The sequence below is a fragment of the Molothrus aeneus genome, chromosome 2 (assembly GCF_037042795.1).
Source record: "Molothrus aeneus isolate 106 chromosome 2, BPBGC_Maene_1.0, whole genome shotgun sequence".
NCBI classification, from domain to species: Eukaryota; Metazoa; Chordata; class Aves; order Passeriformes; family Icteridae; genus Molothrus; species Molothrus aeneus.
The window spans coordinates 11,926,129-11,953,725 of NC_089647.1; the positions used below are offsets into that span (position 1 = coordinate 11,926,129).

Sequence of the window (27,597 nt, forward strand, 5' to 3'; positions counted from 1 at the left end):
GGACTTTCCAGTGTATATACTTATAGTCTGCTGTGCGTATGCGCTTTCCAGTATATACTTGTATACATATATTCCCACATTTCCAAGCTGGCAACAGAACATTTTTATTCTTCTTAGACAAAACACAGACAAGGAAGATCTACAAAGCCCTTAACAGATATGAAACCCACACCTGCGTATGGATCACACCGGGACAGTGACTAACCCTAAATGACCCGGCAGCGAGGCTGGGAGGGACCCGCCGCCCCGCAGCCTGCAGCCAGGAGCGGGAGCGACCGCACACCGGGTACGTGTGCCGGAACCTCTGCGGGGAAGGGGCCGGGCAGGAGGGACTGGGGCAGGCGCTGGAGCAGGGGTTGGGGCAGGCGCTGGGATAGAAATTGGGGCAAGGGCTGGGATAGGGGTTGGGGCAGGAACAGGGGCTGGGGCAGGGGCTGGATCTGGGACAGGGTTTGGGGCAAGGGCTGGATCTGGGACAGGGGTTGGGGCAAGGGCTGGCGCTGAGACAGGGGCTGGGGTTGGGACAGGGATTGGGACAGGGGTTGGGGCAGGGACTACAGTTGGGACAGGGATTGGGGCAGGGGCTGGGGCTGTCGCTGGGGCTGGGGGCGGTGCGGGGGCGGTCCCTCCCCGGGGGAAGCAGATAAAGGCAGGGCGGCGAGCGGCGGGGAGGTGGTGGAGGGCAGCAGCGGAGCTGAGTGCGCGTCCCTCGCTCTCCGCCGGCATCGCCCAGCCCTGAGCGCCTCTCGGAGCCAGCGGGGCAGCGCCATGGTGGCCGGAGGAGGGCTGGGGCTGGCGGCCGTGCTGGCGGCCGCGGTGCTGTGCGGGCCCGGGGCGCTCGCCGGGCGCGTCCTCAGCGGTGAGTGCGCGGTGCGGGGCCGGTGCGGGAGCGCAGCGCTCCGGGAGCGGACCCGGGACCGAGCCCCAACCCGAACCCGGGAACCGAGCCCGCTGGCCGGACCCGGGATCGGGACCGAACCCGTGACCGAGTCCGCTGCCGACCCCTCCGTGCATCGGCGGCGAGCGAGCGCCGGGAGCGCATCCCGGGCGCACCTGCCCCGGCGGAGCGGGGATGCTGCTGCTGCTGCGGGGAACGCGGGGGATGCGGGGCCAGCGCGGGGGGATGCGGGCTCCCGAGGCAGCCCCAAGTCCTGTCCTGCTCCGTCTTCGCAGAGCTCCTGTTCATTGCCGGCTGCGTTCGAATTGGTTCAAAAGATGGAGCGTCTTGCCGAGGAGCGTCTGTCTGTGCGCCGAGTTTTGTTGGCAGCTGGACGGGGATGTTTCTTCTTTGTCTGCGGTGTTGTTGGGAGGAGAGGGCAAACTTTTAAGAGCGTGCGGTGTAAAAGAGTTTTGTTGTGTGTGGGTGCGTCCACAACTCTCAAAACCAAAAGGAAGACAATATTTAAGAAACCTGTGTCTGACATTGGAGCTGAGGTTTAATTTAAGAGCTGTAGACTCCCACTGTGTGTTTGCAGTATACAGGTGTATATGCTCAGAAACTGCAAAATTTAATGAAAAGACCCCTTTTAAGCTTACTTTGGTTCAGACCCTCCAGACTAAAGCTGACAGGCTCTTGGGGATATGTTCTGTGTGCCTCTAGATCCGTGCATTTGCCTGGAAACAAAGCTTTACACACTCCACTCTGCTTGTTAGCAAGTTGTGTGTGTATATGTGGCTAAGAACGTGGCTCTTAGAAACTGTCTCCAGAACAATGCAAAATATTTGTATACTATTGTTTCAAAGGCTGTAGCAGTAGCATATCAAAAAAACTTTTTTGTAGGTTATTTTTTTTTTTTTGTTGCAAGCATTTGATTGCTGAATTCAGAGAACTTTCTTAGTTGCTGAGGGAGGGCAGTCACTGGACCATTTTGATCATGCTCTGTTTGAAGCAGGTTCTAATGCTACAGCTGAGATGGGCTCTTGGGGTTTTGGTAAAACAGCATCTTCAGGAAACAATGGCTAAGTAGCACTACTTCCAACACTTTGAAAAATCTTGTTTGCCTCAACAGTAACCTGAAATGTTTCATCTATCTCTGTTATACTGTGAATTATACTGGTTTATATGATACATCAAAGTTCTAAGCATTACAATTTATATGACTGCTATGTAACACTAGGGTTTTTTTAAGGAATAGTGAGGATTAATTATCTATGAGATGCAGTTGGCATTAGCAGTCTCAGTGCAGGAATCCGTGTGGCTGAGGAAACCCAGTCCCTTGATCTTCCAGCTGCAGCTTCTGTGTTTAAACTGAGACATAGGAAACTGAGGTCCAGCTTTTAAAGCCATGTGGGATATGTGTATACTGCCTTGTCAGACTGTTCCTAGATGCACATTAGGCTTTGGGGATTTTGATAGGACACGGACTCTGCCCCATATTTCCCTGAAGCATTTCAAACCATATGATGAGCCTCATATCACTGTATTATGCTGATAATTCTTGTCTGGTAAAATACAGGAGAGGATTTGAAGCCACTTACAGAAAGAACCATTTATGTACTATTAGTTTATTGGTTGAAGTTGTATTCATTAAATTAAGGTTTCCTAAACAATAACAGCCACATTTATTTATTTATGCTTATTTCAGATATTCTTATATACTGGAAGAACTTTTTTCCCCCCTTTCTTTCTCTCAAGGACCACACCCATATTCTGGCACATGCACATGGATAGGTGCAGTATTAGCAGTAGCTGACATTATTTTAAGCAAGAAATAGTACCATTGAATAATTGGGCAGTGTGTGCTGTCACCTGACTCCCATCTGTCTTACCTCTCTCTTGCATAGGAATGAGCAGTTTGGACTTAGGCAAGTTTATGTTTGAAATCATAAGTCTATACTTTAAACAGACCTATTCCTAAAAAAAAAAATATAAATATATATATATATATTTGTGCTTCAGTCATGATTAATAATCTGGCATCTGGCATAGCAGGAAATTCCACTGCTCTCATTCCAAATGAATATGTAGTTCCTATCACTCACCTGAAGCTGTTTGTGAGGCTGCTTGAGTGCTGGTTGGACCTTGTGAAGAGTCCCACTGACTGCAGTAAGTTTGCAGCAGACCTAGAAATAACTGCAAATTTGCTCCCATTTTGATCACAGTGTCACAAGGACAGAGGAGAAAAGGCCTGCCTTTTTGAAATACCATTTTTTAAAGTAAAGGGTTTCTGTTGCTTTTTCCAAAATGTTAGTTTTCCTAGGATATAATTGAAACTATTGTTGGCATCAAACAATTTACATTTTGGTGGTATTACTTTGCCATCTTTAATTTGGGAGGTTTTAAACAGTGATGCAAAATGCTTTTTAATTTTTAATATATCTAGACAGGTGTTTTGTGAGCAGTGCTCACAGCCTCCATATCCAACCATCTAGTGTTGCCAGAGAATTGATTCCTATAGGAAAAAAACCCATAGCAGTCTCAGGAGAAAGTGCTGAGTCTGCCTTGCTGTCCCATGACATCATAAAGAGCATGAAGTGATGATAATGCAGTTTGCAAAGATGCAATTACTTTAAGTATCTATTGGGCAGGAGAGATGCAAGCTAACCTTATTACTAATCATTTAACAGCCTATGTATTAATCATAGATATTATAGCTTAATGACTGCTGTTTGTCTAGTTGTATTTCTACTGCTTTTAAAGTTTTGCTCTTTGTTATTGCTGTGCATCAATAGCAGATTAAATAGTGATGTAGTATTTTAGAGCAGTATGTATCTATTTTGGTGCAAAAGTATCTGGATATATAAAATATGAAATGAGGAAACCACTTGGTGAGTCAGGAAACTACCAGAATTGCCCCTAAACTATAGACTTTGTTGCTTCAGATGCCTTTAAAGAAGTGAATATGTTCTTCATGTGGCTTATGATCAGATTTGAGTTCTGCATAAAGTGCTGCAAAGTAAGAGAATTAAAGCAGTGTCTTCATGGATACTGGATTGACTAGAGATAACAAACCCTTTCTCAAAAGATGCATGGTTTAGTTTAATTTAATTTAATTTGCCTGCCCTGCTTATTGCACCTGAGTTTTGCCTGTGAAAGTGCAAGCATTTTCTCTAGATGAAACCTTCCACTGTAAAGATATGGGTTGTTTTGGTTTTTTTTTTTTATTTTGGTGTGAACTGTAAATTTCAAGACACATATGCAGCTCAGAATTTGAAAAGATACGACCTGATAAAAAGCCTGCCATCTAATCTCCATGTGCAACAGTTGTGTGTTGAACACATTTTGTTGGAAATATGCAGCATTTAGTTCCTTGCTACAAAAGCTTTTCTTGGATAGGCATGCCCAGATAGTGTAAGATCCTTTTGCTCAGTTGAAGGTCTCAGGAATCACTAAACCTGAGACTTGGAGAAGTGCAGGAGAAGTTGGGCATTGAATTCCCATGGATTCCTTTATTATTTCTTCTCCTTATCCAGCTGTATTGAGCACTGTCTTCTTGGGGGCAGATGAATGATCTGGACTCTTAGAGTGAAATGAGGTGATGATTTTGGATAGAATACATGTTTCTGCTAAACACACCTTGCTGCAAACCAAGAAATTCCACGATAACCTGTGGAATGAGAACCCAGTTTTGATGAGACCTCTGATGGTGGAGGAGTCCTTCTGTAGCAGGGTAGAAATATCCAAGTACTTAAATCAGTTTCTAGAGTCAGATTTCTGTATTAGAGGTGACCCCCCTCCCTCTTTGTCAACCATGTATAGCTTACCTTTCCCATGAGTGAGAGCTGAGCAGGTTGGCCAGGCTGCAGCTCTGTTCAGGGATAAGGAAAGAGACATGGAAAATCCTAGGGCTGTGTCTCAGACCAGCATGCTGCTTTCCCAGGAATACAGCTTTTTGCTCACAGCATTTTGTTAAAAAATAGAAAGGCATTGCAAAGCTCAAACTCATGATTGTCAAGTCCCAGTTTTCCACTTGGCTAAAGAGCCCAAGAGGAAATGCCTGCCATGGAGAGAGCTATGGTGAAAACCTTGTGGAATGGTATGGACAACCTGCTTGCTTTCACATGGCTTTTCTTGCTCCCAGAGAGGGAAACCTGGGCACCTGCCTTCTTGAACTCATGTTCTGTACCTTGAATTTAACTCTCTGTAGGTCAGGTCTGATCCTATGCAGATCAAACTTCTCGATTGTAGGATGTTTGCAGGGGAACATGCTTTGGTTCATAAAGGATTCTATACAGCATTATTTTTTCTGAAACTAATTCCCATAATGGCTTTCTCTTTGCAAATCTCTGATGGATCAGAAAAGATGGTAGATGCTAATGTACAATATGTAAGATGAAACAATCCTTTGGTAGTAATTGCTACACTCTAATCCTGTACTCTTACCTCTCACTCACTAGTTGGAAGTTGAGTCTCTTGCTGAAGCAGTCCCTACTGCCACCACTGACAAAGAGTGAGACCTTTGGTTCTAAACAATATTAAGAATTAATGAGTTCTAACTAAAAAGTTGGCATGTCTCCAAGTAAATCTGAATGTAGCTGCAGTATCCAGCTAATCTAGGCTCACTTTATAAGAAGGGAAGGAAAAAAGTTGATATTTTAAGAGTGAGATTCATTTAATTGAAATTTGGATTTTGAATATATTGCAGATCTGCACTAGTGGATACTGCTCTCTGTGTTTGATTTGTTCAGCTGTCTACGCAGTGAGGTCAGTGAGTCAGTTTAGGTATGGACAGGTTATTGGGAAGAACTTAAGTTTGGTGGGATGAATCCCACACTGTATCTCAAGGGACTACATGTAATGTGCATTAACCAGTGATACTTTACCGCTGAATTTTCTCTTAGTGCAAATTATCCTTCAAAATATTCTAACAGACTTCTCCTCCCCTCAAACTTCTTGTCAATTTTTGCCTTAAGTGAACTGTCACCAATTTTAAGATTCCATGTGGATTGGCTTCTCCCACTTTCTTAGGAGCAGGTGAATGAGCAAGGCTTTGCTTGTTGTTTTCTCTTTTAATTGTGGAACTGCCACAAAAAGAAAGCACTCTACACTCCTGTACTGAAATGCATAAAGGGTGTTACACCCTAGGAAGCTCTTAAACCAAGGAAATTAATATAATTTGCAGCCATATATATTGCCTAAATCTACTGCAAATACTTTGGTAACAAATGCATGAAACTACACCTACTTGGAAAAAAGACATTCAAATTTCACTGAAGATTACTGAGAATGGATGATGCTTGCTATGAAAAATAATTGAGAAGGAGTATGTTTTTTCTCTTCTCATTTTTTCTTCATTTAATTGACATAGGGGGATTTGCTGACTGGGGAGATTTGTGTTAATTAGGAAAAAAAAGGTTCTTCATTCAGAGGGTGGTTGGGCACAGAACAGGCTCCCCAGGGAGGTGGTCACTGCCTGACAGGCTTGGTCACACCAAGCCTGACAGACCTCAAAAAGAGTTGGCCAACACTCTTGATGGGGTTCTTGGGGATGGTCCTGTTCAGGGCCAGGAGTTGGACTTGATGATCCTTGGGGATCTCTTCCAAATGAATGATACTCTGTGATTTTATGACCAAAGAGTTGTGAACTATTTCCTTCTGGAGGCAAAAATAAGAAATAAGCCATCAGCAGAAACTGTCAAAAGTGCCTACATTTATGCCTGGGATAAAACCTGTTGAGGGAACTGACTGATGAGTATAAAGTGGGTATTTGTGAAAATGTCTGCTGGTTTGGGATAGGAGAATAAAACTATTTCCTGCTCCCCTTGGCAGGCACACACACTTAAAACATTCAGACTACAATTTTTGTCTATTATGTCTATTCCACAGCAAGTTAACAACTTCTTAGCTGCCATAGTATGTCTGTCTTACAATCTTCTGTGAATTCTGTTCTGGGCTTCATGGCTACACAGAAAACTACTGATGAATGGGATTAATTTGAACCACAGAACTGTTTGGGTTGGAAGGGACCTTAAAGATCATCTCATCCCAACCCTCTGCCATGGGCAGGGACATCTTCCAGTAGACCAGATTGCTCAGGACCCCATCCAGCCTTACCTGGAGCACTTCCAGGGATGGGACACCCACAGTTTCTCTGGGCCAGTCAGTGTTTATGCTTTTTTAATAAACAGCTGAAATTTTAGAGTACTTAGTGTGTCTTCAGCTTATGATATATAAAAATTTATTGTGTCACTGTGTATAAGAATTAACCCATGTGTTACTGTGTTTATAAGAACTGAAAAAACAAAACGAAGCAAACCCACTGCCAACAGCTTCTGCTGTTAAGGGGGATTTTGTTTGGTTGGGTTTTTTTGTTCTGAGGTTTTAAAGTTCTGGGTAAAATAATCCACATCCCAGAGCAGACTTGTAGATATGTAGCTCTTTCCAACACACTCTAGTTCCTCTTATTTTGAATGGGTTCAAATAGATGCCATTGACACTTGAGTGTTATCATTGGCCTCATTCTGTCCAAGTTTTTCCTTAAAAAAGGGAAGGCAATTGGTAGATTTAGGGGGTTGTTTTAGCAGCTATGTTGCCACTTTTTGTGAACCCCCAGGACAGTGCAGCTGTGAGCTGGCCCCTTAGAGAAGGAAGTGGCTGACTGCCATGGTGAGTGCTGTGATATACACCTGTAAAGTTCACATGATCAGAAGAAGGGAAAATAGTTATTACAGGAAAAGCTAAATGGATCTCATGCTTGAAATTTATGATGTGTTAGATAGCTGAAACCAAGCTGATGCCAAAATGAAGATATGTTTCACTTAGAAGAAAGGAAAGCTGTCAGGGCTTTAATGATTTGACCTGGGGGAAAAAAGGAATAGTTTTTGGAAAATACTTTAGAGATTTTTTTTCTGACTGAGTTATGACTTGAGTCAGTGACTAAAACTTTTTCATAAAAATGGATATTAATTTTCCAGTTGAAGACACCCTGTATTGATTCATGTAATTGTATGTTTTTCTGCAATGGTAATTATGGAGGGTGAAGTGTTGATTAGCTTCTAATGAGGTTTAGACATCAAGCTACTTCTTTACAGCTCTGTTGTCAATGGCCTGAGTTCCCTCCTTTGTGCCCCAGGGCTTAGAAGCTGAGTTTAAGGAATAAATGTGTGTTGTTTTCTTTGGGAAATAAGTGAATTGCTGTGTGAAGATGGCAGCTTTCATGCTGGCTGGTATTCCAGTTCCCAGTACCTCAAGAAGAAGCCTAAAGCACCACATCAGGGATTTTGAAAATCCAGACAAACTTTTAATCTGCTGGGGAGAAGACAAATTCTCCCACCAATTTTTTCAACAAGATGAAGAAGATTTTGCAGGACAAGAAATCCTCCTGCATCCTCCCAAGACCTAAAAAAGAGAGCACACAGAGGCTTTGACAAACCTCCCCAAAAATAACCTGCTTGGATCAATACTTGTCATAAGGGGTCTCTTAACTACCCATTTTTGTGACCAGCAATCTTGCTGCATTGTGCAGGGAAGCTCTCAGATCCAATTTTAATTGCACTTCTATTCAGCTGATGGCAAAATCCAGGTGTTAGGAATGAGTTACATTTAATATATAAATGGGCACTGCCAGGTGCTCCTTTGCACTGTCTCCTTTTTGATTGCTTCGTTTTTTTAAAGGTGTAGCTATAATGGGTCTATTGAGGACAGTTGTCATTCAGAAATAAGGACACTCCCTGTCCCCAAAAGTGCTTAGAAACACAATAACTGATCTAGTAGAGGCTAACATACAGGTGAAAACCCATTTTCAGCAATAAATCTACTGAAAATCGCTTGCCATGGCAAAAGAAAAAAATAAAGTCAAGGACTGGACAGGATAAATGCATCTTGTGTAGCTTCATTTTCTGCATGACTGTACTAAATCTGTGTATAAATGGTATAATACAGTAATTTGATTTTACTTAAAACTTCATCATCCCTGTTTTTTTTCTCTTTGCAAAAGTTGCATTAATCCTAGAGACACCTGTTTGTCTGAGGACCTCTTGCATCATCTTTGCTAATTCACAAGATATGGGATGGTTAATGGCTGAAGTTACCTTATCTGGCCTGTGTTTGAGAGAGAATAGAAAAAAAAAATCCTATTTATCATTTTAGACTTGCTGTCTATAAATGCATCCATAGCTTTTACTTGCCCAAGAATTTAGCAAGAAGGATATCCATTATAAGAAATATTTTAAGAATGGCTGATAGATGAGTTTTGCACGAGAGGTTGGGGGCAGGCTCCTCCATTTAGCCACCTTAGCCATGGTCTGCATGCAGTGATACGTTACATTCAAGCTGTCTGTGTGCACATCTGCCTGAAGCACAGCTGCTGGATAGGCAAATGTGGCCCTCAGGAGTTTTTATATAAGCCATTAAAAGTGACCTGGAACCTTTGAAAATTTTTCATCCTGGAAAATCACTTAAGAAAAAACTCTATGATGACATTTTAGGCATAATCCTTAATCCAGAATAAATCAGTAACAACTTCCTTTTCCCTCAGAAGGCTTGGTTTTCAGGAGGATTGGAGGAAAAAGTACCTGCTAAGGGATGGAAGAGATTGCTATGAAGATATCAGTACAGATAAAGGCTGGCTTTTGATCTGTACAGCAGGTTTTATTTGAATGTCAAATTTATGAGCATGTGGAATTCCTTAAACTGCTCAGGACTGTGAGCTGAGAAACATCAGTGCTTTGAACACTGACTCAGCTGGAGAACAATGTGTCTTGAGTGTTACAAATTTTGGGAGAAAAGATGGCAACTTGCTTTTATCATAAATGCAGACAGAATGTAATTATGAAATGTTATCACAGTTGGTTTCTTTTTAATAGTAATATGAATCATAAAAAAAGATTATATTTGGTGGATGGATGCAAATATGATACAATAAAACATCAACAGCAGTAATGTAATATAGCAAAATGTGACCAGCAGCTGAACCCAGGCAAAATCTGACTGGCTGATACAAAGACCATCTGACAAGATGCATCAGCTTTGGAACAAAATGTGATTAGGAAAATTTATTACCACTTAGTCTCTTCCTGGCCACGTTCTGGAGTGCATCACTGGGACTTGGTGTGGGGACAGGTGAAAACAAATTGTGCCCAGTGTCCTGCATGCTGGTTGGTCATCCCTGAGGTCACTAGCTCATGCAAGCTCAAGACCAAGACTAGTCTTCATAACACAGGCAGAGAATATTTTGGTTAATTGCCATAGATTTCTGTTTTGCTATTTCATTATCTCTTTCATTTTAAATCCTTGTGTTTTTGTTTGTCACTTTGTTTTTAGAGGTTTCCATCAGGCTCTTGCTGCTCTGGTTAATGTTAAATATTTCACACTGCTTTTTGCCAAGTGCTCTTCTGATTTTTCTGCTGAATCCATTACCTTAGGGAGAAAAAAAAAGTCAAAATACAAAAGCATAATGGAGTTTAATACATCAGGCTACATCACTCATTTTTGTCTCTCTTCACATATGCTGTGCACATGCAGTGGCTGACCTAATCTAGGTGGGTGCTAATGGTATCAAACCTTGGATTGCAGGTTAGTTTGTGAGGTTCAAGAAGGGTTAGTTTGTAAGATTCAGAAGGAAGAGGAGTGGGATTTATCAGCAGGGAGCTTATCTTCTACCTGATGTCTTCAAAGACTCCAGCTAAGCGAGGTGTGTCACTCTAAATGACCTTTGTGCCCCTCATGGGCCTGTGGAGGTTTAGTTTAGAAATAAGCCCGATGCTCTTAGGGAGGGAAGTCTTTGACCTGGGTATTTTATCAGCAATTTTGCTTCTAAATGATACTTTGCTTAACTTCTGTCATGACAGTGATCAAGGAACTTATTAATTGTTTAATGAAGCATGGTTATTAAAGCATAATGGAGATATAACTGCTTGAAATAACAGCTTGCAATTTGCTTATTTCTTTTTTTCTTGAAGGAGATTTTTTTCCCTCCTGTACAACTATCTGCAGAAATATTTTAATGGGTAATTTAGTTTAAAAATATCTTTGTTCTGAGGCTGATATCTAAACATTCTACTATGCAGCTTTTGTGAAACACCCAAAGATGAAAATTGACCCATATAAATGGTAGCTAGCACTTTCTGGAGCAAATTTTGTTCACTTGCTTTCATCAGCTAATGGAATGATGAGACCAACAAAAAGATTTTTCATGTTGCATAGTATCTTAGCATGATTCATTCCAATAGTCTTGCTTACAAATCCAGTTTCTATTCAATTGGGACAGAAAAATTGGAACTCAATTTATACAGCTGAAATAACAAAAATGTTGCTTTTGAACTAACTGTGGAGTCTGCTGAAAGGTGTTAGGATAAGGTAAAGTAGCACATAGTTGATATTTCCATACTTATCTTGTCTCCTGTACAATGTGGTCCATTCTGTTGTTTTTTCAGTGGTAAATTATTTCTGCTTTGTAGTTCAGAAATTAGTAGTGAGAGGAAAAAATGAAGCTTTAAAACCTGACATCTCCGTGTGTTCCGAGAAGAGCACTAAAATGTCAACTGATTTGCCAGCTATTAAGGCACAACTGCAGATTTCCATTAACACATTTATCTGCCGCGGTGGAACTGGTTCAAAGTCTGCTTCAAAAGAAGAAAGAAAAGATTCAGAGCAGGTCACTGCCTAAACACAGGGATGAAATTAACTAGAACAAGAGAAATTCACAGCTTCTTCCAGAAAGCTCACTGCTCTGCCTCACACACTTCATTCACACTCTTTGGGTCTATGGGTTTTAATGCCAATTATTTCTTTGTTTCTTGCTGTTTTCTCTGTTGGTTTCTGGAGGTATATTCTTGCAGAAATGATCAGCCTGTGAGGAGGAAATTATTTCTTTTGCCACAGGTAGAGAGAGCAAAAAAATGAAAGAGCAGTAATTTAGGAGTTGGATTTCATGCAAATTTTCATTTTTTCAATTCTTTCACTTGTAAAACTTGATTTTAGAGTTACTTAACCCTGCCCAAACATCTGCAGTAAAAATGGTGTCTTTAAAAATTATTCTGGTCAGTTTAAGGGAAGAAAGAAAATGTCTTCCACAAAGCCTCAATGTTTTAACCTGGAAACCCTTGGATAGAAGTTGGGCCTTCAGATCTGTATTCTGATGGCTCTGAGAGGGCTCCCTGCTTTGAGTGCACAATGGGAGCAGGCAGGGCACATATTAGAGGCTGCAGTAGCTCTTTGCCTTTGTGCATCACAAATGCTCGTCATCCTCCTTGCTGCTCCATACAGCCCCACCTGGTTTCCTTGGTGTGGGTGATGGAGCTGAGCATTGATACAGCCCCTGTGTTGGATGAGAACACAGCACAGCTTATGGATACAGGCCTTGGAGCAGGTCAGAAACAGCCCTTGCTGTGACTTGATGGTCTTCAAGGTCCTTGCCAGCCTAAAAGATTCTATGATTCTGCTTGAGTCCCCATGCAGCAGCTGACTGGCAGATGAGCATCCTGAGAAAGCTCAGCTAGGCAGCCAGCAAGGATCCATTTCTTCTGCTAGAAGGTTTGGCTCAGATTTTTTGGGAGAGTCACAGAAAAGCAGAGGCTGTGCATGAGAACAGAGTGTGAGGGGAGCACTTCAGCCACCTGAGAAACATGCATGGGTGGGGGGGAGTGGATGGTGTGTTATAAAGGCAAAGTTAGCTGTTTTCCCATGAAAATTATGATCCATAGTGATCAGCCTGCTCATCACAGTTGGTTGAAAATTCCTGCATGACTGAAAATGTGACCAGGATATTTTGACACCTGAATTTGCTGATAACTTGCTACTTGATGTCAAGGAGAAGTATGTGCACAGAATGAAAGGAAACCAAGGAAGAGTTTATTTCAAAGATTGTCTGGGAAAATAAAAAGAGCAAGACAATGGACAAAGCACTCTTCCTAAACTTGCATGTACATCTTGAATTAATGCTTTGAATCCAGTTTTCAACTACAGGGAAATGGGTGGCCACTTTTCCTTGGAAGTGATTAGTGTCCTGCATAATTCAGTGCTGGGCTTTGGCTCTTTGTGCTGCTGTATACACATGTGTGCTCTGGCAATGAGCCATTGTCACTCACCCAGCAGTGAGAGTCAAAATGTGATCAGCTCCTCCTTCCCTGTGCACTCTGTCCTGTCAGTGAGACACAGCTCCTGGGGGAAAATCGATCATGTTAGCAAAATTGGAATTTCAGCATTGTAGAGGAAGGGAGTGAGCTGGGATTTAATTTCAACAATGAGCTTTCATTGTTGTACTTCCCACTTTGCAACATTTAGACTTATCACTTTGTTACTTTGATAACAGTAGTATTTTTTGTTGAAGAAGTCCAGGAGGAAGCCCATTATTTCATATGCACCTCTGTTAAATGGAATTTCCCTTGCTTCAGCATCACTGCCCAGCTAGGACTGTGGTCCTTGCTGCATTTATTGGGAGCAAGGCTCCTAACCTATATGAGTAAAGGGAAGTATCAGGGAAGAAATTGGGGCATACATTGTGTTGTCAGGACATTATCAGAGAAAGTCAAAATTGGCACTCTCTGCCTGATCTCAGAGCCTGGTTTTTTCCATATCTGTGGCACAGGCTTGTCCTTTTTTTAGACTGTTCTTGTTCCTGTGTTATTTTGGTAGATTAATTACTGATAAACAACAAAATTTTCAGAAGTCTGTCTGCCAAGGTAAGAATGAGATTAAAAAGGTGCTTTTCTTCCTGATAGTCCTTCCCAAGATAAACTTTAATAGGGTATTATAAAGTGAAGGTTTCAGAGTTTGTTGTTTTTTTGTTTTTTTTTTTTTCCTAGAAAAATTACCAGAATTTTAGGAAACCCTAGAAAGTTAAGCATACTATATCTCTGTTGCCCCTATAATTTAGCTTTCTACAACAGAAATGGTCCAAAAAAATGAGTTATTTTCAGATTTAGCAAAAAGTCAAGAGCTGATCCTATTTTCCCATTCCTATATTAATGCATCTTTGTTACAATCTGCTTATTCTCTGCAAATACTTGAAACTATGCTCTGTGCAAATACAGAGATGTCTTTGACTCAGCCCTTGTGCTGTCTGCTATTGGAAATATCCTCCTTATTAAATACAAAAATAAAACAATGCTAATACAAAAAGAATAAACTTGATGTAGCTTTTAAGGTTTTTTGTTTGCTTTGATATTTACTCTTTGTGCACAGAAAAACATTGCCTGGGAAAACATAAATATAGCTGAAGCTATGCGAGGATGTTGCTGTTTCCCAGTGACAAATTATAACTTTTTTAAGGTGAAAAAGGATAAATCTTGTTCAAATGTTATTTACATGAGTCACATGTCTGGGTTTGCTGAAAAGTGAGACTAAATACAATATTTTCAAATACAAATCTGATATAGTACAATAAACTACTGTACTTTGTACTGGTGTGGCTTTACCTCAAGTGCTGTGAGCAGTTTGGGGTGCCTCAATATATGAAGGATAAAAAGCCTTTAAAGAGTGCCCAAAGGAGAGCTATGAGGATGGTGAAGGACCCTGAGGGGAAGCTGTATGAGGACCCACTGGACCCACTCAGGTCACTTGGTCTGTTCTGCCTGGAGGAGACTGAGGGGAGATCTCATTTTGATCTTCAACATCCTCACAAGAGGGAGAGGCAGACACTGATCTCTTCCCTCTGGTGATCAGTGACAGGACCCAGGGAATGGCCTGAAGCTGTGTCAGGGGAGGTTTAGACTGGATATCAGGAAAAGGTTTTTCACCCAGAGGATGGCTGGGCACTGAACAGGCTCCTCAGGGCAGTGCTCACAGTACCAAACCTGACAGAGCTCAAGAAGCATTTGGACAATGCTCTCAGGCACATAGTGTGACTCTTGGGCTGTTTTTCACAGGGCTGGGAGTTGGAACTCCATGCTCCTCAATGATCCCTTCCAGCTCAGCCTATTGTGTGATTTTCCATTATGCGTTGTCCAAATTTTCCAGTAAAATAATGACTATTGTTGATTTCTAAACAGTCTAGATAATGCCTGGTAGTTTTTTGTTACTTTGGTATCCTTCAGTCATTCTTACTTAACAAAATAAATTTTCCTACTTTTTTTCTCCAGTGATAAATTTCTATTCTGGAAAAACTTGTTTTTATTTTTTTAAGAGATGTTTCTATTTAGAAGCCTTTTTCTGTCCCTAAATAAGCCTACTGGAGTTCAGTTGTGGCTGATAAGTGAGTGTGTTAGTTCTCATCTTGTATACCTTGAATGAACTCTAGAGAGTCTTAGTAGTTGAAAATGATAATTATTTTTCCTTTTTAGGAAACAGACATATATCTTTCTCAGACAAAGAACTGTAAAGAGCAGACTCTCTCCTCCCACAGACCTTTACAGGTTGTGCTTAGGCATATTGTAGTGAAGAGCAGCTATGGGTTTCTCTCATATACAGCCTCTCAAAGTTAAAATATCAAAAAAATCAGCTGCTTCTTGCCACTAAACATGTGCATTTGAAACTTATTTTTTTTAAATTGAATAGCCCAGATTACACAATAAAAGTGAAGTTGGTCCATTAGTATGCAATAGTCAAGGAATATGCTCCAAACAGATCCTGGCTATAACAGAGAGACCTGATGGTACAGTCATTAGAAAGAAAATATTTTCCTAGAGCCTATTGGGAATCTTCAGTGTTTTGGAGAGTTTCACAGGCCATGGCAGGATGGCATAGATTCCCATGAACTGTGTGCTGTTTGAAATTTAAATTAGAGCAAAGGATTTCAGTGGTGCTAGGTTATCACCATGAATCCTCTCAGGCAAAAATATCCCGTCCTTCACCAGCATATGCATGATGTGCTGTATTCTTTTCTTGCAGCTTTGTTCTTCATCACTGTGCTCTGAACAGCCCCATGTTTTTGTTTTCCAGGCCAGAAGGTGTGCTATGGTGCCTTCAAGCACTCGTGTTACAAACTAGCCTATTTCCAGGACTTGACTAGACGCGTGGGCTTCCAGGAGGCCCGCCAGGCCTGTGAAATCGATGGTGGGGCTTTACTGAGCTTGGAAAGTGAAGCTGAGCAGCAGCTGATAGAAAACATGCTGCAAAACCTCACCAAATCAGGCTCTGGGATTTCTGATGGTGATTTCTGGATTGGGCTGTGGAGAAGTGGCGATGGACTGGCCACGTCAAGTGCTTGCCCTGACCTCTACCAGTGGGCTGATGGAAGTATGTCACCATTCAGGTAAGAGTGTGAAACTGCTCATTGAGAAGGTTCCAAGGAAAGGAATGGAGCCTGAAATGCCAAACCTTGCTTGACAGCATGAAGTTTGTGGAATCCCCCCCCTGACTTCTCCAGATGAAGGGTAACTGGCAATCGGGGGTTTGAATTTGAAGCTGTGACAGGATGGCATTGTGTGGCTACAGCCTACAAATTTCTTTGCTGCCACCCACAGAGTTTGCCTCTGCAGGATGTTTGGAGGTTGTTCTGCCACACACAGAGTCCTTCAGGTGTGGTCTGAAAGCAGGCAGGTAAATTCTGCAAGGATCTGGCCACCTCAAATCAGGGAGCCAGCCACCAAATAAATTATTGTGAGATGCTGAGTGTAAATTGTTCTGTTTCTACCCTTTTTGAAAAACCTTTAACTTCCTGATGAAGCCAAAGGCCAGAGTAGCAACAACTCATAGAACTCAATACAAGGGGACAGATAAGAGTCTAGTAGGGTGTTATTTCTGCAGAGGTGCTTTGATCAGAATTGTTTTAAGATTCAGAAACGTTCTTGGGCCTTTCACAGAAGTGTTGTGGGAAATGCAGGATGCCTTTGAAGAGGGTGGGACTGTTAGGGTTGATATTTCTACATTGATGCATACACTTTTCTTTGTCATCCTGATGAACCTTATCTTCAAAAACTAGAAACTGGTACACAGATGAGCCTTCCTGTGGAAGTGAAGCCTGTGTGGTGATGTATCACCAGCCAACTGCAAACCCTGGTCTGGGAGGGCCTTATCTTTATCAATGGAATGATGATAGATGCAACATGAAGCACAATTTTATCTGCAAATATGCCCCAGGTAGGTAAAACTGAAGCTATATTTCACTGGTGGGACATGGTCTTGTTTGTGAGGGAATCTTCAAGTATCTTTTGGCCTTTGGTACTGGTTCCTTTGGTGTGTGCCTGAGCTGGCATTAACAGGGGATATTATATGTCAATAATAACTATTAAAATACATTTTTAATACATTTAAATAAACCTGTTTATATATAATAAGAAATTTAGCTTCACTATCATGCCTTCCCAGGGTTTTATTTTATTTAATTAATTCCCTTACTTCACAAAGCATTTTAAGTGTACATTTTCTACTTCCTAGGTAGGATGACCAAGACATCTTGGTACTCCTGTAAAAAACATTGCACTGTCCTCATAGTTGCAGCCCTCCCATTTTATACCAACTTACACATGGTGGTTGTTTTAAAAAGTTATGGCTTGAAGAACGAAGTCCAGAACAGCAGGAAAAATTTCTGTATTCATGCATGTAGACTTAGAGAGATATGAAAAGCAGATGCATGCTAGTTGAGATGGTGACAGAAAAAACAGATCTTAGGCAATTTGGCTGTACTTTCAGACATGACATAAGTTCTGTATATGTCAATAGAGGAAAAGTGAACTATAAACTAGAACAAGGTGCAAAACCAGAAAGGACATAAAAAGTAAACTTTCCAGTTTGAGCCTGTAAAATTTTCTATTCTTGGCAATACTTACAGTAAATGATAACGTGTTTTTCAGCAGGACCATGCAAAGTTTTTCAAATAATTTTTGGTGTGTTTGTTTTTCAAAACTAAGCTAAAAGAATGCATAGGAAATTATGGTTTTATTTCATTTATTAATTAATAAAAACTCAGGATGTGGCCCTTGGGAATCTCATGAGGTTTAACAGCCCAAGTCCAAGGTGCTCCACCTGGGTCAGGGCAGCCCCAGCACCAATGCAGGCTGGGCATGAGCAGACCCAGAGCAGCCCTGGGGGAAGGAGCTGGGGGTGCTGGTGGGTGAGAGGCTGGCCATGCCCTGGCCATTGGGAGCCCAGAGCCCCCCGTGTGCTGGGCTCATCCAGAGCCCCGTGGGCAGCAGGGCAGGGAGGGGATTCTGCCCCTCTGCCCCCTCTGCTGAGACCCCGCCTGCAGGGCTGCATCAGCTCTGGGCTCCAGCACAGCAAGGACAGGGACCTGCTGGAGCCAGGCCAGAGCAGGCACCAAGGGGATCAGAGGGATGGAGCAGCTCTGCTGGGAGGAAAGGCTGGGAGAACTGGGATTGTTCAGCCTGGAACAGAGAAGGCCTTGGAGTGACCTAATTGTGACCTTCCAGTGCCTGAAGGGAGCCCACAGGAAAGATGGAGAGAGACTATTTACAAGGGTCTAGAGTGACAGGATAAGGGGGGATGGCTTCAAACTGAAAGACAGTAGGCTTAGATTAGGTAGTAGGAAGATATTCTTTGCTGTGAGCCTGATGAGGCCCTGGCACAGGTTGCCCAGAGAAGCTGAGGATGCCCCATCCCTGGGAACATTTAAGGCCAGGTTAGATGGGGCTCTGAGCACCCTGGTCTAGTGGAAGGTATTCCAGCCCATGGTAGGCAGTTGGAAAAAAGCTATTATTTAAGGTCCCTTCCAACCTAAACCATTCTATGAAATCCTACTCTTAGCAGCTGTTTGACCTATATAATTCTGAAATTTCCTTTCTTGTTTCTCTATGCTGATGATCAAACAACAATCACTCTCTTTGTAGAGGTCTGTCTGTCGAGATCCAGGCCATTTTGTTCCTCTGGTTTTGGTGGATACGTATCTTTTTCACTTTTTGGTCACTTAATGAGGATATTAATGGTAATTAATATTACAAGCAAATATTAAATATCTGGCAGAGTTGATATATCAACGTGTTTTGGCATACTGTCACCCCCAAAACCTATTCCTACTTTTGAAATTTTTAGTGGTTATCACTACTTTATGATGATCAGTAATCATCATAGGCCTTTCAAAGAAATGTGACAATTTTATCACTTTTAGAACTGTTAGAATTATTTTGAAATAGCATAACAAAATAAGAATGTTTCATGTTGTTAAAAACCCAACATTTTTACGTAAGAAATTGCAGGCTTTATTAAAAAGGTTTGGTTTCAGGTCTATTTTGTAGCTTTAAAAGCAAACAAATTTAAATTAGATAATTATTCTGTACTAGTGAACTATTTACCATTCTTGTTGAGATGTGATAAAGAATTGCTTTTTCTATTGCTTTTACCATCTGAGAAAATGCTGGATATTTTGGATTGTCAGAAAACAAGGTGATAACAGTAACAATGAAAATACATTTGTATTTCTTTCTCTAGGTAGAAAGTGGGTTATTAGTTTATAATGAGGCATATTGAGGCATAAGGCAAACAATGCATAGGTAGATTATTGCTAGTATTGACATTGTTATGCAGCTAAATGCAGTACTACTGAATTGTAGCTATTTAGTTTTCAAACTGTTGGAATTGTGCTCTTTAGCAAAACAGACTATTCTCCAGAAATGTATTTTTCTGTCACATGGAGGAAAGGAGTGGATGCAAAAATGTATATAAATAGATATATGACATTTTTTTCACTGCCTGAAGAAAGTAACACAATGTTTGTAGGAAAATTACTTTTGTTATCTCAAACCAAGTGAGACTTACAAAAGACCTTTTTCCCCCCTCAAATCACTGCAAAGGCTTCAATGTCAGCTCTTAGCAGTGCAAAATACATCCATTTCACCAGGAGTGCTACAGTGCCACATGCATATTGAATTTCAGTTTGTTATCTGAGCATGTTGTTTTTCACAACTCTCCTGTCTGTATTCAATATAGGGTGCATGATGCCAGCCACAGGCCAAAACAGGTTGCAGGTGACTTTGATAAAGTTCCATCTAATTGTGTCATCAGCAGGTCCAGGACAGTGCTCATTAGGCAGCCTTGCTCAAGCAGCAACTACATTTCTGGTGGACACTTTTATTTTTCCAAGCCCTCCCTTGACAGCGTTTACTGTTGCAATGTTCAGTCTGGCTTTGGGTCATATTGATCATTCAGCAATCTTAAACTTAATTATAGGTTGGTAATTGTGACCTCATTTAGTTCCTGTCCAGCTCCTGTAGGTTTGATTATGCAATCAAATTAAAAACTCATCTCCTCTTCTGCTGTCAAGAGACAGCAGCTCAGTTCTTTGGAGTATCTTGGTGTCTTTCTTTATATAAGGCCAAATGTAGCTATTTTTTTACCAGAGTAGGTGAAATAATTATTTAGTAGGCTTTATTGCTGTTTTGATTTCTCTTAGCAGTTTGTATTTGTCAAGACCCTCAGAACTGCAGTCTCATAGCACTGTTAAGTTACTATAACCTTATGATAGAGAGAACTTCCTATGTGGTTTTAGAATTGTCTGCACAAATGAAGCTTTGGATATGTCAGGCACTTTATTCAGCACAAGAAGTTAGGGTTTAACCATTAGCCATTAAATCAGAGGCCACCAAGAATTGAAACTAGACTAAACTATGGCCTTCTAAGGAGCAAAAAGTATGAACTAGAGGTCAAAGTATGAACTAGAGGTAATCTGACACTAGTTTGCAAAGAGTCTTTGGTAAGAAGATGAAATGCTGAAGAATTAAGCAATTATTGTTTGGGGGAATGTATCTATTTCTGTGATACTGCATGAAAAAAATGGAAACATCTGTTTTATTGCACACATTTTTCATTCTTCAACAATCAATTTCAAATATTGATTTAACAGATAATGTCTTAGAAAAAGAATTAGGAGACAGAGCAGAGCCAGAATACGGTAAGAAATTTTGACACATTAAATTCCATTGCACTGGTAAATACATAATTATAAGGATACCATTCAAGAGTCTCCAAAATTACTCAATTTTAACAGGCACAGTTAAGAACTGGAACATAGGAAAAATGAATTCTTCAGAGAGCAACAGCTACAAATATATGGCTGTTGTTCAGAATAACACTGCTTGTAATTCTTCTTACAGATATAATTCCAATTTTGTAATAAAATCCTGTTCACGTGTATATTTAATAAATCATAAAAATGTTCATTTTACCAATAAAAATTAAAATGTAATTACTATTCATTTATTTAACAACATAATGGCCATATTTTTTACTGTTTTCCTAAAATGCCTGATCTCTTTTTCAGATATTTTTCCAACAGTGCCAGCAGGAAATCCTTATGACACAAGCAAACCAGAAGATCAGTATCATATTATTGCTACTGAAACAGGTAATGTGTTCATATGAATATATTGTTCTGCTAAAAATATTAACAGTAGAATTATATTAATATTTCAGTTTCCATTTTTGTCAATAGGAAGAAACAGTCTGTTTCCCTGGGAAGTGCCCTGAAAATACATATATTTGAATAACATTTCAAGAGTCTTAGTCCTTTTAGTTGCTGTGGAAACAAATTATTTCCTTGTCTCACCATACTTAGGATAAACACCGTGTCCATAGCTCCCCCAAGTACCCTGTGATTTTGGAAAACCACATGTTAAGAGGAGTTCAGTGCCTTGCTAAGATTCCCAGTAGAGATGAGTCTTGATATTTGGGAAGTGGATACCTGCTGCCCAGGTTCTGCACTGCCCCTGGCTGCTTCATTCAGCAATTTATCTTCTGAACAGAGTCCCAAGGCTCAGGAAGAGTTGTAGCATGACTTTAGTTCAAGGAACTGAACATGTCTAAGGAGCAGCCCTGGATTTTACAGGATTTGGATTATTGAAAGGGGGTGCTTTGTTTGCCCACTGGTTGTCTGGATTTGAGCCAGCTTCCTAACTGGTGTTTCCATTATTTTTAACTCCAGAGGAATTATTATATGGATGAACTGTGGTTTGTAATCAATCATACCTTTTAATACAATCTGTGCAAAGACTAAAACTCAAACACAATGTGAATGTTCACATTTATACTTGCTAGGGAAAATATTTTCAAAATAGGACAATAGGTAAGAAAATCTCCACAATCTGTACATTAAATGTGTACTAGCCCAAAACATGGGCATACAGTTACTGGGAAACAGTACCCTTCTGGAAGCTGCAGACCCCATCCTCTATTGCAGACAGATGATGGAGTCTCAGCTTGCACCATTTTCCACTCCTTTTGTGCAGGGACCTGCAGAGGAGCACCTTTAACTCTCCCCATTAGTCAAGGAGAGGCTTTATGTGTCTTTTAAGGGAAAAGGGAAGATGAGAGCCAGGCTCATTCCTCCTGTGATCCTGCATGGGCAGGGAATCCAGATACAAGGATGAAAGAGTCTGCAGTTGAAATGGACTGTAAAAAAAATTAGGCTGTGAAATGTACTCCATCAAAACACTTGAATTGTGAATTAAAAAATTGGAAAATATCAGAATTGAAGACCTTAAGATATATTTTGCATATAACTCGAGTGATGCTTTATTCTTGATACTGCTTACTTCTCTTTGGAGCTCTTCCTATAGAAAGAATATATGTGTTCTTTTGTGTAAGTTAATGTATTCCTGTTTTTTTACTCCAGATTTTTCCTGACATGGTTAAAAGCATTTCAGCATGGGAGACATTAATGAGAATTTTTGTCTTGTAGGTATAATTCCGAATTTAATTTATGTTGTAATACCCACTATACCACTGCTGCTCTTGATACTGGTGGCTTTTGGGACTTGCTGTTTCCAGATGCTTCATAAAAGGTAAAATATACTCATCCATAGTGGTTTTATGATGCAGAATTCATATTTCCATTGGCAAGCTATTCCTACTGAAAGACTGCTTACATCTATCCCCAAATATGCAAATAAGTGCCTTTTCATCTATTAAAATGCAAGTAGTTTACAGCTGTTACAGCTGAACATTCACCTTCAGGCTTTTTCCACAACATGCTGAGATAATTCTAGGTCTCAAAGAATGCTGCTGCTGGGACTCCACCTGTTCCTGAAGAAAGTCTCTTTGCAGACCACTTGATAGTCAGGGCTGTTGTCAGCACTTTTATTTCACCTCTTTCATAGTGATTACCACCTGTAAAGTACCTGGGCTGTGGGAAATAGTAGAGGGGTCCCTCACGGATACAGGGTGAGCTCAATTTCTAAGCCAAAGTAAAAATTTGTTCCAAGGACAAACCTAAGGGCCAGCAGCTGCTTAATCCTGTTCCACTGCACATACCATACAAACAACAGATGGACCACTGGGGCACAGAAATTGAAAATGAAAAACAAAAGCTTGCTTTGAGCCACACACTAGTGTGACATCCTTTGTACATCATGTATGTGCTTAAGAGGATGCATAAAATAAATAGATATGTATTCATAGCTGTGGTATCAAGCAGGGGTACTATTATGCAAAAAAGAAACATTTCAGCCTTTGAAATACAGTACAATTTTCTTCAGGCTTTTAAATCCTTTGGACTTTTCATTTTTCTCAAAATATCATATAGATACATAAAGACATGACAACATATAATTTATATTTTTTTCTGAACTGGTGTTTCTGAAACTCTCAAATATCATTTGTAAGCTCTTTTCCCTCTTGAAGACCAGGAACAACTAAAAGGAATATGATATCACTGTTTTAAGAAATTTAAAATAAAAATCCTCCTTATTTTTAGCCCTTTATTTTTTCCTTATGGTTTTTACTTAGTATTTCCTGCCAATAGCTGCAGTAACTTATTTCAGGCGAGAAAACACTCCAAATGTGAAGACTGTTTCTGTCTGTGTGAGTGAATGTACAGTGATATTTGCAGTACTCCTTGATACCCTGCTTCATAGAAGCAAGCAGCCATAAAGAACAAACATTACGAGGTCTGCATAACAAACTTGATTTTTTTTTAATGCATTTTCTATAAAGAAAAGGAAAATAAACACTTTCCAACCTGTCTTGTGACAGGCAAATAAACATTTCACAATGTGAAATGTTATATATATATGTGAAATGTGATATATAAACCTCACCACTGGTTGGAAGCTCAAAGCAGAAAAGAGTAGTAAAATAGTAATATGTATAACATTAACAATTGCATAGTAATTGAATTCTGGAACCCTTATTCCAGAGGCCCTGGATTTCCTGGTAAGTATGGTACATCTTGGTAGCTTTTCTAGCAGGTACTTCTCTTCTGAGAAAAGTTTCAGCCCTTGAATACTCCTGGGAAAGCAGTGAAAGATTCATGGCCCACTGAAATCAATAGAAAAAGTAGTGTTGACTTCAGTGGGCTTTGATCAGGCCTTTGATGCTATAGCACTTCATCCAGAAGTAATTCATCTGAACTTCCAAGACTTCAAAATTGCATGACACAGATATTGGAAATTCACCTTGGAAGATTTCCCTTTTTTTTTTTTTTCTGTCAGCTGATTAGTTTGATAGATGAAATGGTACAAAAATCAAGGACAAAATGGTTTTGATGCAAAATAGGGCTCTCGTTTTTATTGTTTGTTTGTTTGTTTGTTTTTGTTCCCAGAATGTCCATTTTGAGTTACATCAAAACCTTTAATTAAAGAAATTAAAGCATTTTAAAAAAATCATTTAGATCAAAAAAACTATCACCAAAAATAAAGTATTTTTTTGAAACAAAACTTTGTTTTTAAAAATACTTTCCTATCTATTTTCGATTCCCACCTACGATCTGCCTTGCAAACCATTTTTGTTCATCACAAATATGCAGCTCTTGGGCAAAAACCAAATCAAAAGAAGAAACAATTGCTTGAATTTATCATCTGGACACAGCAGAACTTTAGGAAAGGGATTCTGTCCTGCTGGGGAAGGAGGGACCCCCAACTTTCCACGTGAACCTGACTTCTCATTCTTTTTTAGGCTTCCACAACATGGTGACCTTTCCTCTGAAAGCCACAACCCATGGCCAACCAGGACATGCCTAGCTTGAAAGGTCATGACTAATTTTGCCTGTGATTGGGCTCTTGAAGGGTAGTAATAAGGCAGAGCAACACCTCGTCCCTGTAGCTGGCAGAAATGATCAGCTCATTCATGCTTAGATGCTCTCCCTTTCATTTCTTCCAGGGAAGCAAGGAGAAACTGCTTCAAAGACCCATCTCCATTATCATCTGAATGCCTTGCAGAAAGTTTAAATTCCAACCTGGTATATTTCTCAGTTTCTATGATTGCATTTGATGGTCAAAACACCAATATGCTCAAGCTATTTATTGCATCTTACCTTTGTCACTAAAATCTGTTTTCTGAACCAGCTGTGAAAATCAGCGTAGGTTTGTTGAAGATAACCTCATTTGATACAGCTCGAGTTCTGATCCAAGGTATTTAGAAATTGCTCCTGCTGTGTGGCAAGGACCCTCCATTCAAATTGTTTCATCATTAATTTGTGCCTGCTTTTGCTGGATTAATCCAGAGGGAAGTAGTGACTTCGTTTCTTTAAGAAGGAAGCGCTGGAACTACTCGATTTCATTGCAATTGCTTTGTTTATAGCATTGTGGCCTGATCTAAAGTCCACTGAAGCCAAAGGGAGTCTTTCCAATTACTCCAATGGGCTCAGGTACATAATGCATTATTTTGTAGGACCTCAGAGGTAAGTCTGGAGGGACTGAAAACTGCTGTAGCATTCAGCACCCTCGAAGTACATTTTAAATCAACTCAGACTCGCTTGCAGTTACACACCAGGAAAGGAGGAAAACTGGATGTATAGGACTGTTGGGACTCTTAGGTTTCCACCTTACAGAGTTATGTAGGGCTACTTCTCCTCTTCTGGTTTTTACTTAATTGGGGAAAAAAAAAAACAACATCAGTGTGAAATATTCAACCCAGAGATTGAAGCATTTTCACTGAAGTGCAGCTGCAATGGCTCTTGAAGTGGCTCCTCTTTCAGTAGTCTGCAGTGCACTGTCATCTCCCAGTCTAAGTGAGGGAAGATGGTGTATTGTGGCATTTGTAGCCATGTGGAAAGACTGCCATAAACTTTTGGGGTGCCTCAGGGCTCCCTGGAAAAATCAGGGAAAACACCTTAGCAGTATTGCAGAGCAAGTACTTTTTGGAACCAGTTTTCTCTCTTTTTTTAAATTGAAAAAACACCAAACACAAAACCTGCTATTGACAGTTTTGACTGAAAACTAGCCCTAAGGAAGCTTTCTACCAGTCATTCATTGCCAGGAGTCTGGTTCATGTCCCATCACTTCATGAGATGTCAGGTCAAGCCCCGAAGGGAAGGGGCTCGCTGGCACAGGTGTGTGCAGTGACCCCATTGGTGTACCCAGGGTGGGCAGGGGTCTGGTACCCACTGGGATGGGTGGGCTGCACCTTGGGCATGGGTTTAGGGGGTTTGTGTGCTCTGCTTCCCCCCAGACAAGGGAAGTGCTCAGCTCTCACCAGCCCTGGTCAAACAGAGTCGTTCTCTGAAAAGACTACTCTGTACGAGAGGTGTGGTTGGATGGGAACTGGGAAAAAAATAAATAAAAAACCATCCAGGCCAATTCAGTGCAGTTCCTGGGAGCAGCACTGCTAAGCAGAGTGGTCTGGTATTTTTGGTAACAGTGCCACTGTGGATGGGGAACCCACACTGTGAAAGCACCAAATGTGGCCTTGAGATCTGGGGATGGAATGCTCAGGTCTGATCACAGAGCTGAATCAGGACTGTGCAGGCACATGTGCACTGAAAATAGTTTGTATTTTTATTTTTCAGTAAAGGAAGAACAAAAACCAGTCCAAACCAGTCCACACTATGGATTTCAAAGACGCCTAGGAAGGACAGTAGCATGGAGGTATAATGATTTACTGACTGAAAACGAGGCAAAAATAACATTTTGCAGTGAGGCTGTATTATAATGTCGTCAAAGAACATTAGCTTGGAATGGCTTGAAAATGCAAAGGATCTACAAGAATGAACTGTAAGCTCCCCCTTGAGGCAAATGTTCAGATCATTTTTATATGATGTTTGTTTATTAATTCAGTAACAAAATATGCCATGCTAAATAAAGGGTATGTGTTTATTTTGCTAAGAGATGTAAGTTAGCTAGTTGTGAGCAATGAAATGAACAGAGCATTTGAAGTTTTTATGGGGAAATATCCACAGTGTATGTCAGTTTTAAGACTTTGTAGTTAAACAAACCTCCTCTGTTTCTTTTAGTCTCTCATGCATTGTATTGTATAGTCAATGTACAGTAAATGGAACTGACAATTTTACAGTGTAACAATTATTTATCTTTGCATAAAAGTTTGATACAAAATGTTTGTTTAGTATTTATTTGCACACTTAACACAGTTTTTGAACCTCGGGAACAAATATTATTTTATTAAATAATGACATGGTTGCTGACAGAAACAGCCACCATATTGTGACATCAACCTGATGTGGCAAAATTCAAGGATTCATCAAAGCCCTTTGCTGTCATAGAACGAATTCATTTTGCCAGGGAATGACTATAACCTTTTTTCATATTGGCTCAAGGTCAACATAAAACTTGGAAAGTGATACCTCGTTAATGGTGTGCCCTTTAAAGGCAGCTATTAGTTGTTACTTCAGTAAAATATTTTTCTGATGGAAAAAAAATCACTGTGGGCAAGAGTTTAAGATTAAAATTACTGTTTCAGTAAGTCTACATAAAAAAGACATTAAAGGTCATTTAAATATAGCTAATAGTTTGTTAGGAATAATATAATGTTGGAACAAAGAGAAGAAAAAGGCTTTTTCTTGGAAGTGGCACTCATAGATTGACTCCTACATTACTCAGACTATTATCTAGAAACACATTAATTATATTAATTGATGGATAGATTTAGAGGTAACTGTG

At 40.4% G+C, this 27,597-nt stretch overlaps 1 protein-coding gene across 4 annotated transcripts; it reads left to right on the forward strand.

The window, feature by feature from the left end:
* Nucleotides 1–694: 694 nt before the first annotated feature.
* CHODL (chondrolectin) lies at nucleotides 695–27,033 on the forward strand. Of its 4 annotated transcripts, none has more exons than XM_066568507.1 (8): nucleotides 695–859; nucleotides 15,758–16,070; nucleotides 16,740–16,897; nucleotides 20,613–20,660; nucleotides 21,030–21,113; nucleotides 22,446–22,548; nucleotides 24,659–24,731; nucleotides 26,490–26,601. In XM_066568507.1, the coding sequence occupies exons 1-7, from the start codon at nucleotides 769–771 to the stop codon at nucleotides 24,726–24,728; spliced, it is 867 nt and encodes a 288-aa protein (XP_066424604.1). In that variant the 5' UTR covers nucleotides 695–768; the 3' UTR covers nucleotides 24,729–24,731; nucleotides 26,490–26,601. The 4 variants fall into 4 exon arrangements, with proteins under 4 accessions (XP_066424604.1, XP_066424602.1, XP_066424598.1 ...); XM_066568505.1 differs by lacking the exon at nucleotides 24,659–24,731 and adding an exon at nucleotides 24,863–24,941 and having other exon boundaries at nucleotides 26,490–26,597; XM_066568501.1 differs by lacking the exon at nucleotides 24,659–24,731 and having other exon boundaries at nucleotides 26,490–27,033.
* The last annotated feature ends 564 nt before the right edge of the window (nucleotides 27,034–27,597 follow it).

What these genes read in the sequence shown, in the direction of transcription:
- CHODL (XM_066568501.1), top strand. Translation starts at nt 769, where the DNA reads ATGGTGGCCGGAGGAGGGCTGGGGCTGGCGGCCGTGCTGGCGGCCGCG. An exon ending in CGCCGGGCGCGTCCTCAGCG is followed by an intron (nt 860 to 15,757) that starts GTGAGTGCGCGG and finishes TTTGTTTTCCAG; the next exon opens with GCCAGAAGGTGTGCTATGGT. An exon ending in CAGAGCAGAGCCAGAATACG is followed by an intron (nt 20,661 to 21,029) that starts GTAAGAAATTTT and finishes TCTCTTTTTCAG; the next exon opens with ATATTTTTCCAACAGTGCCA.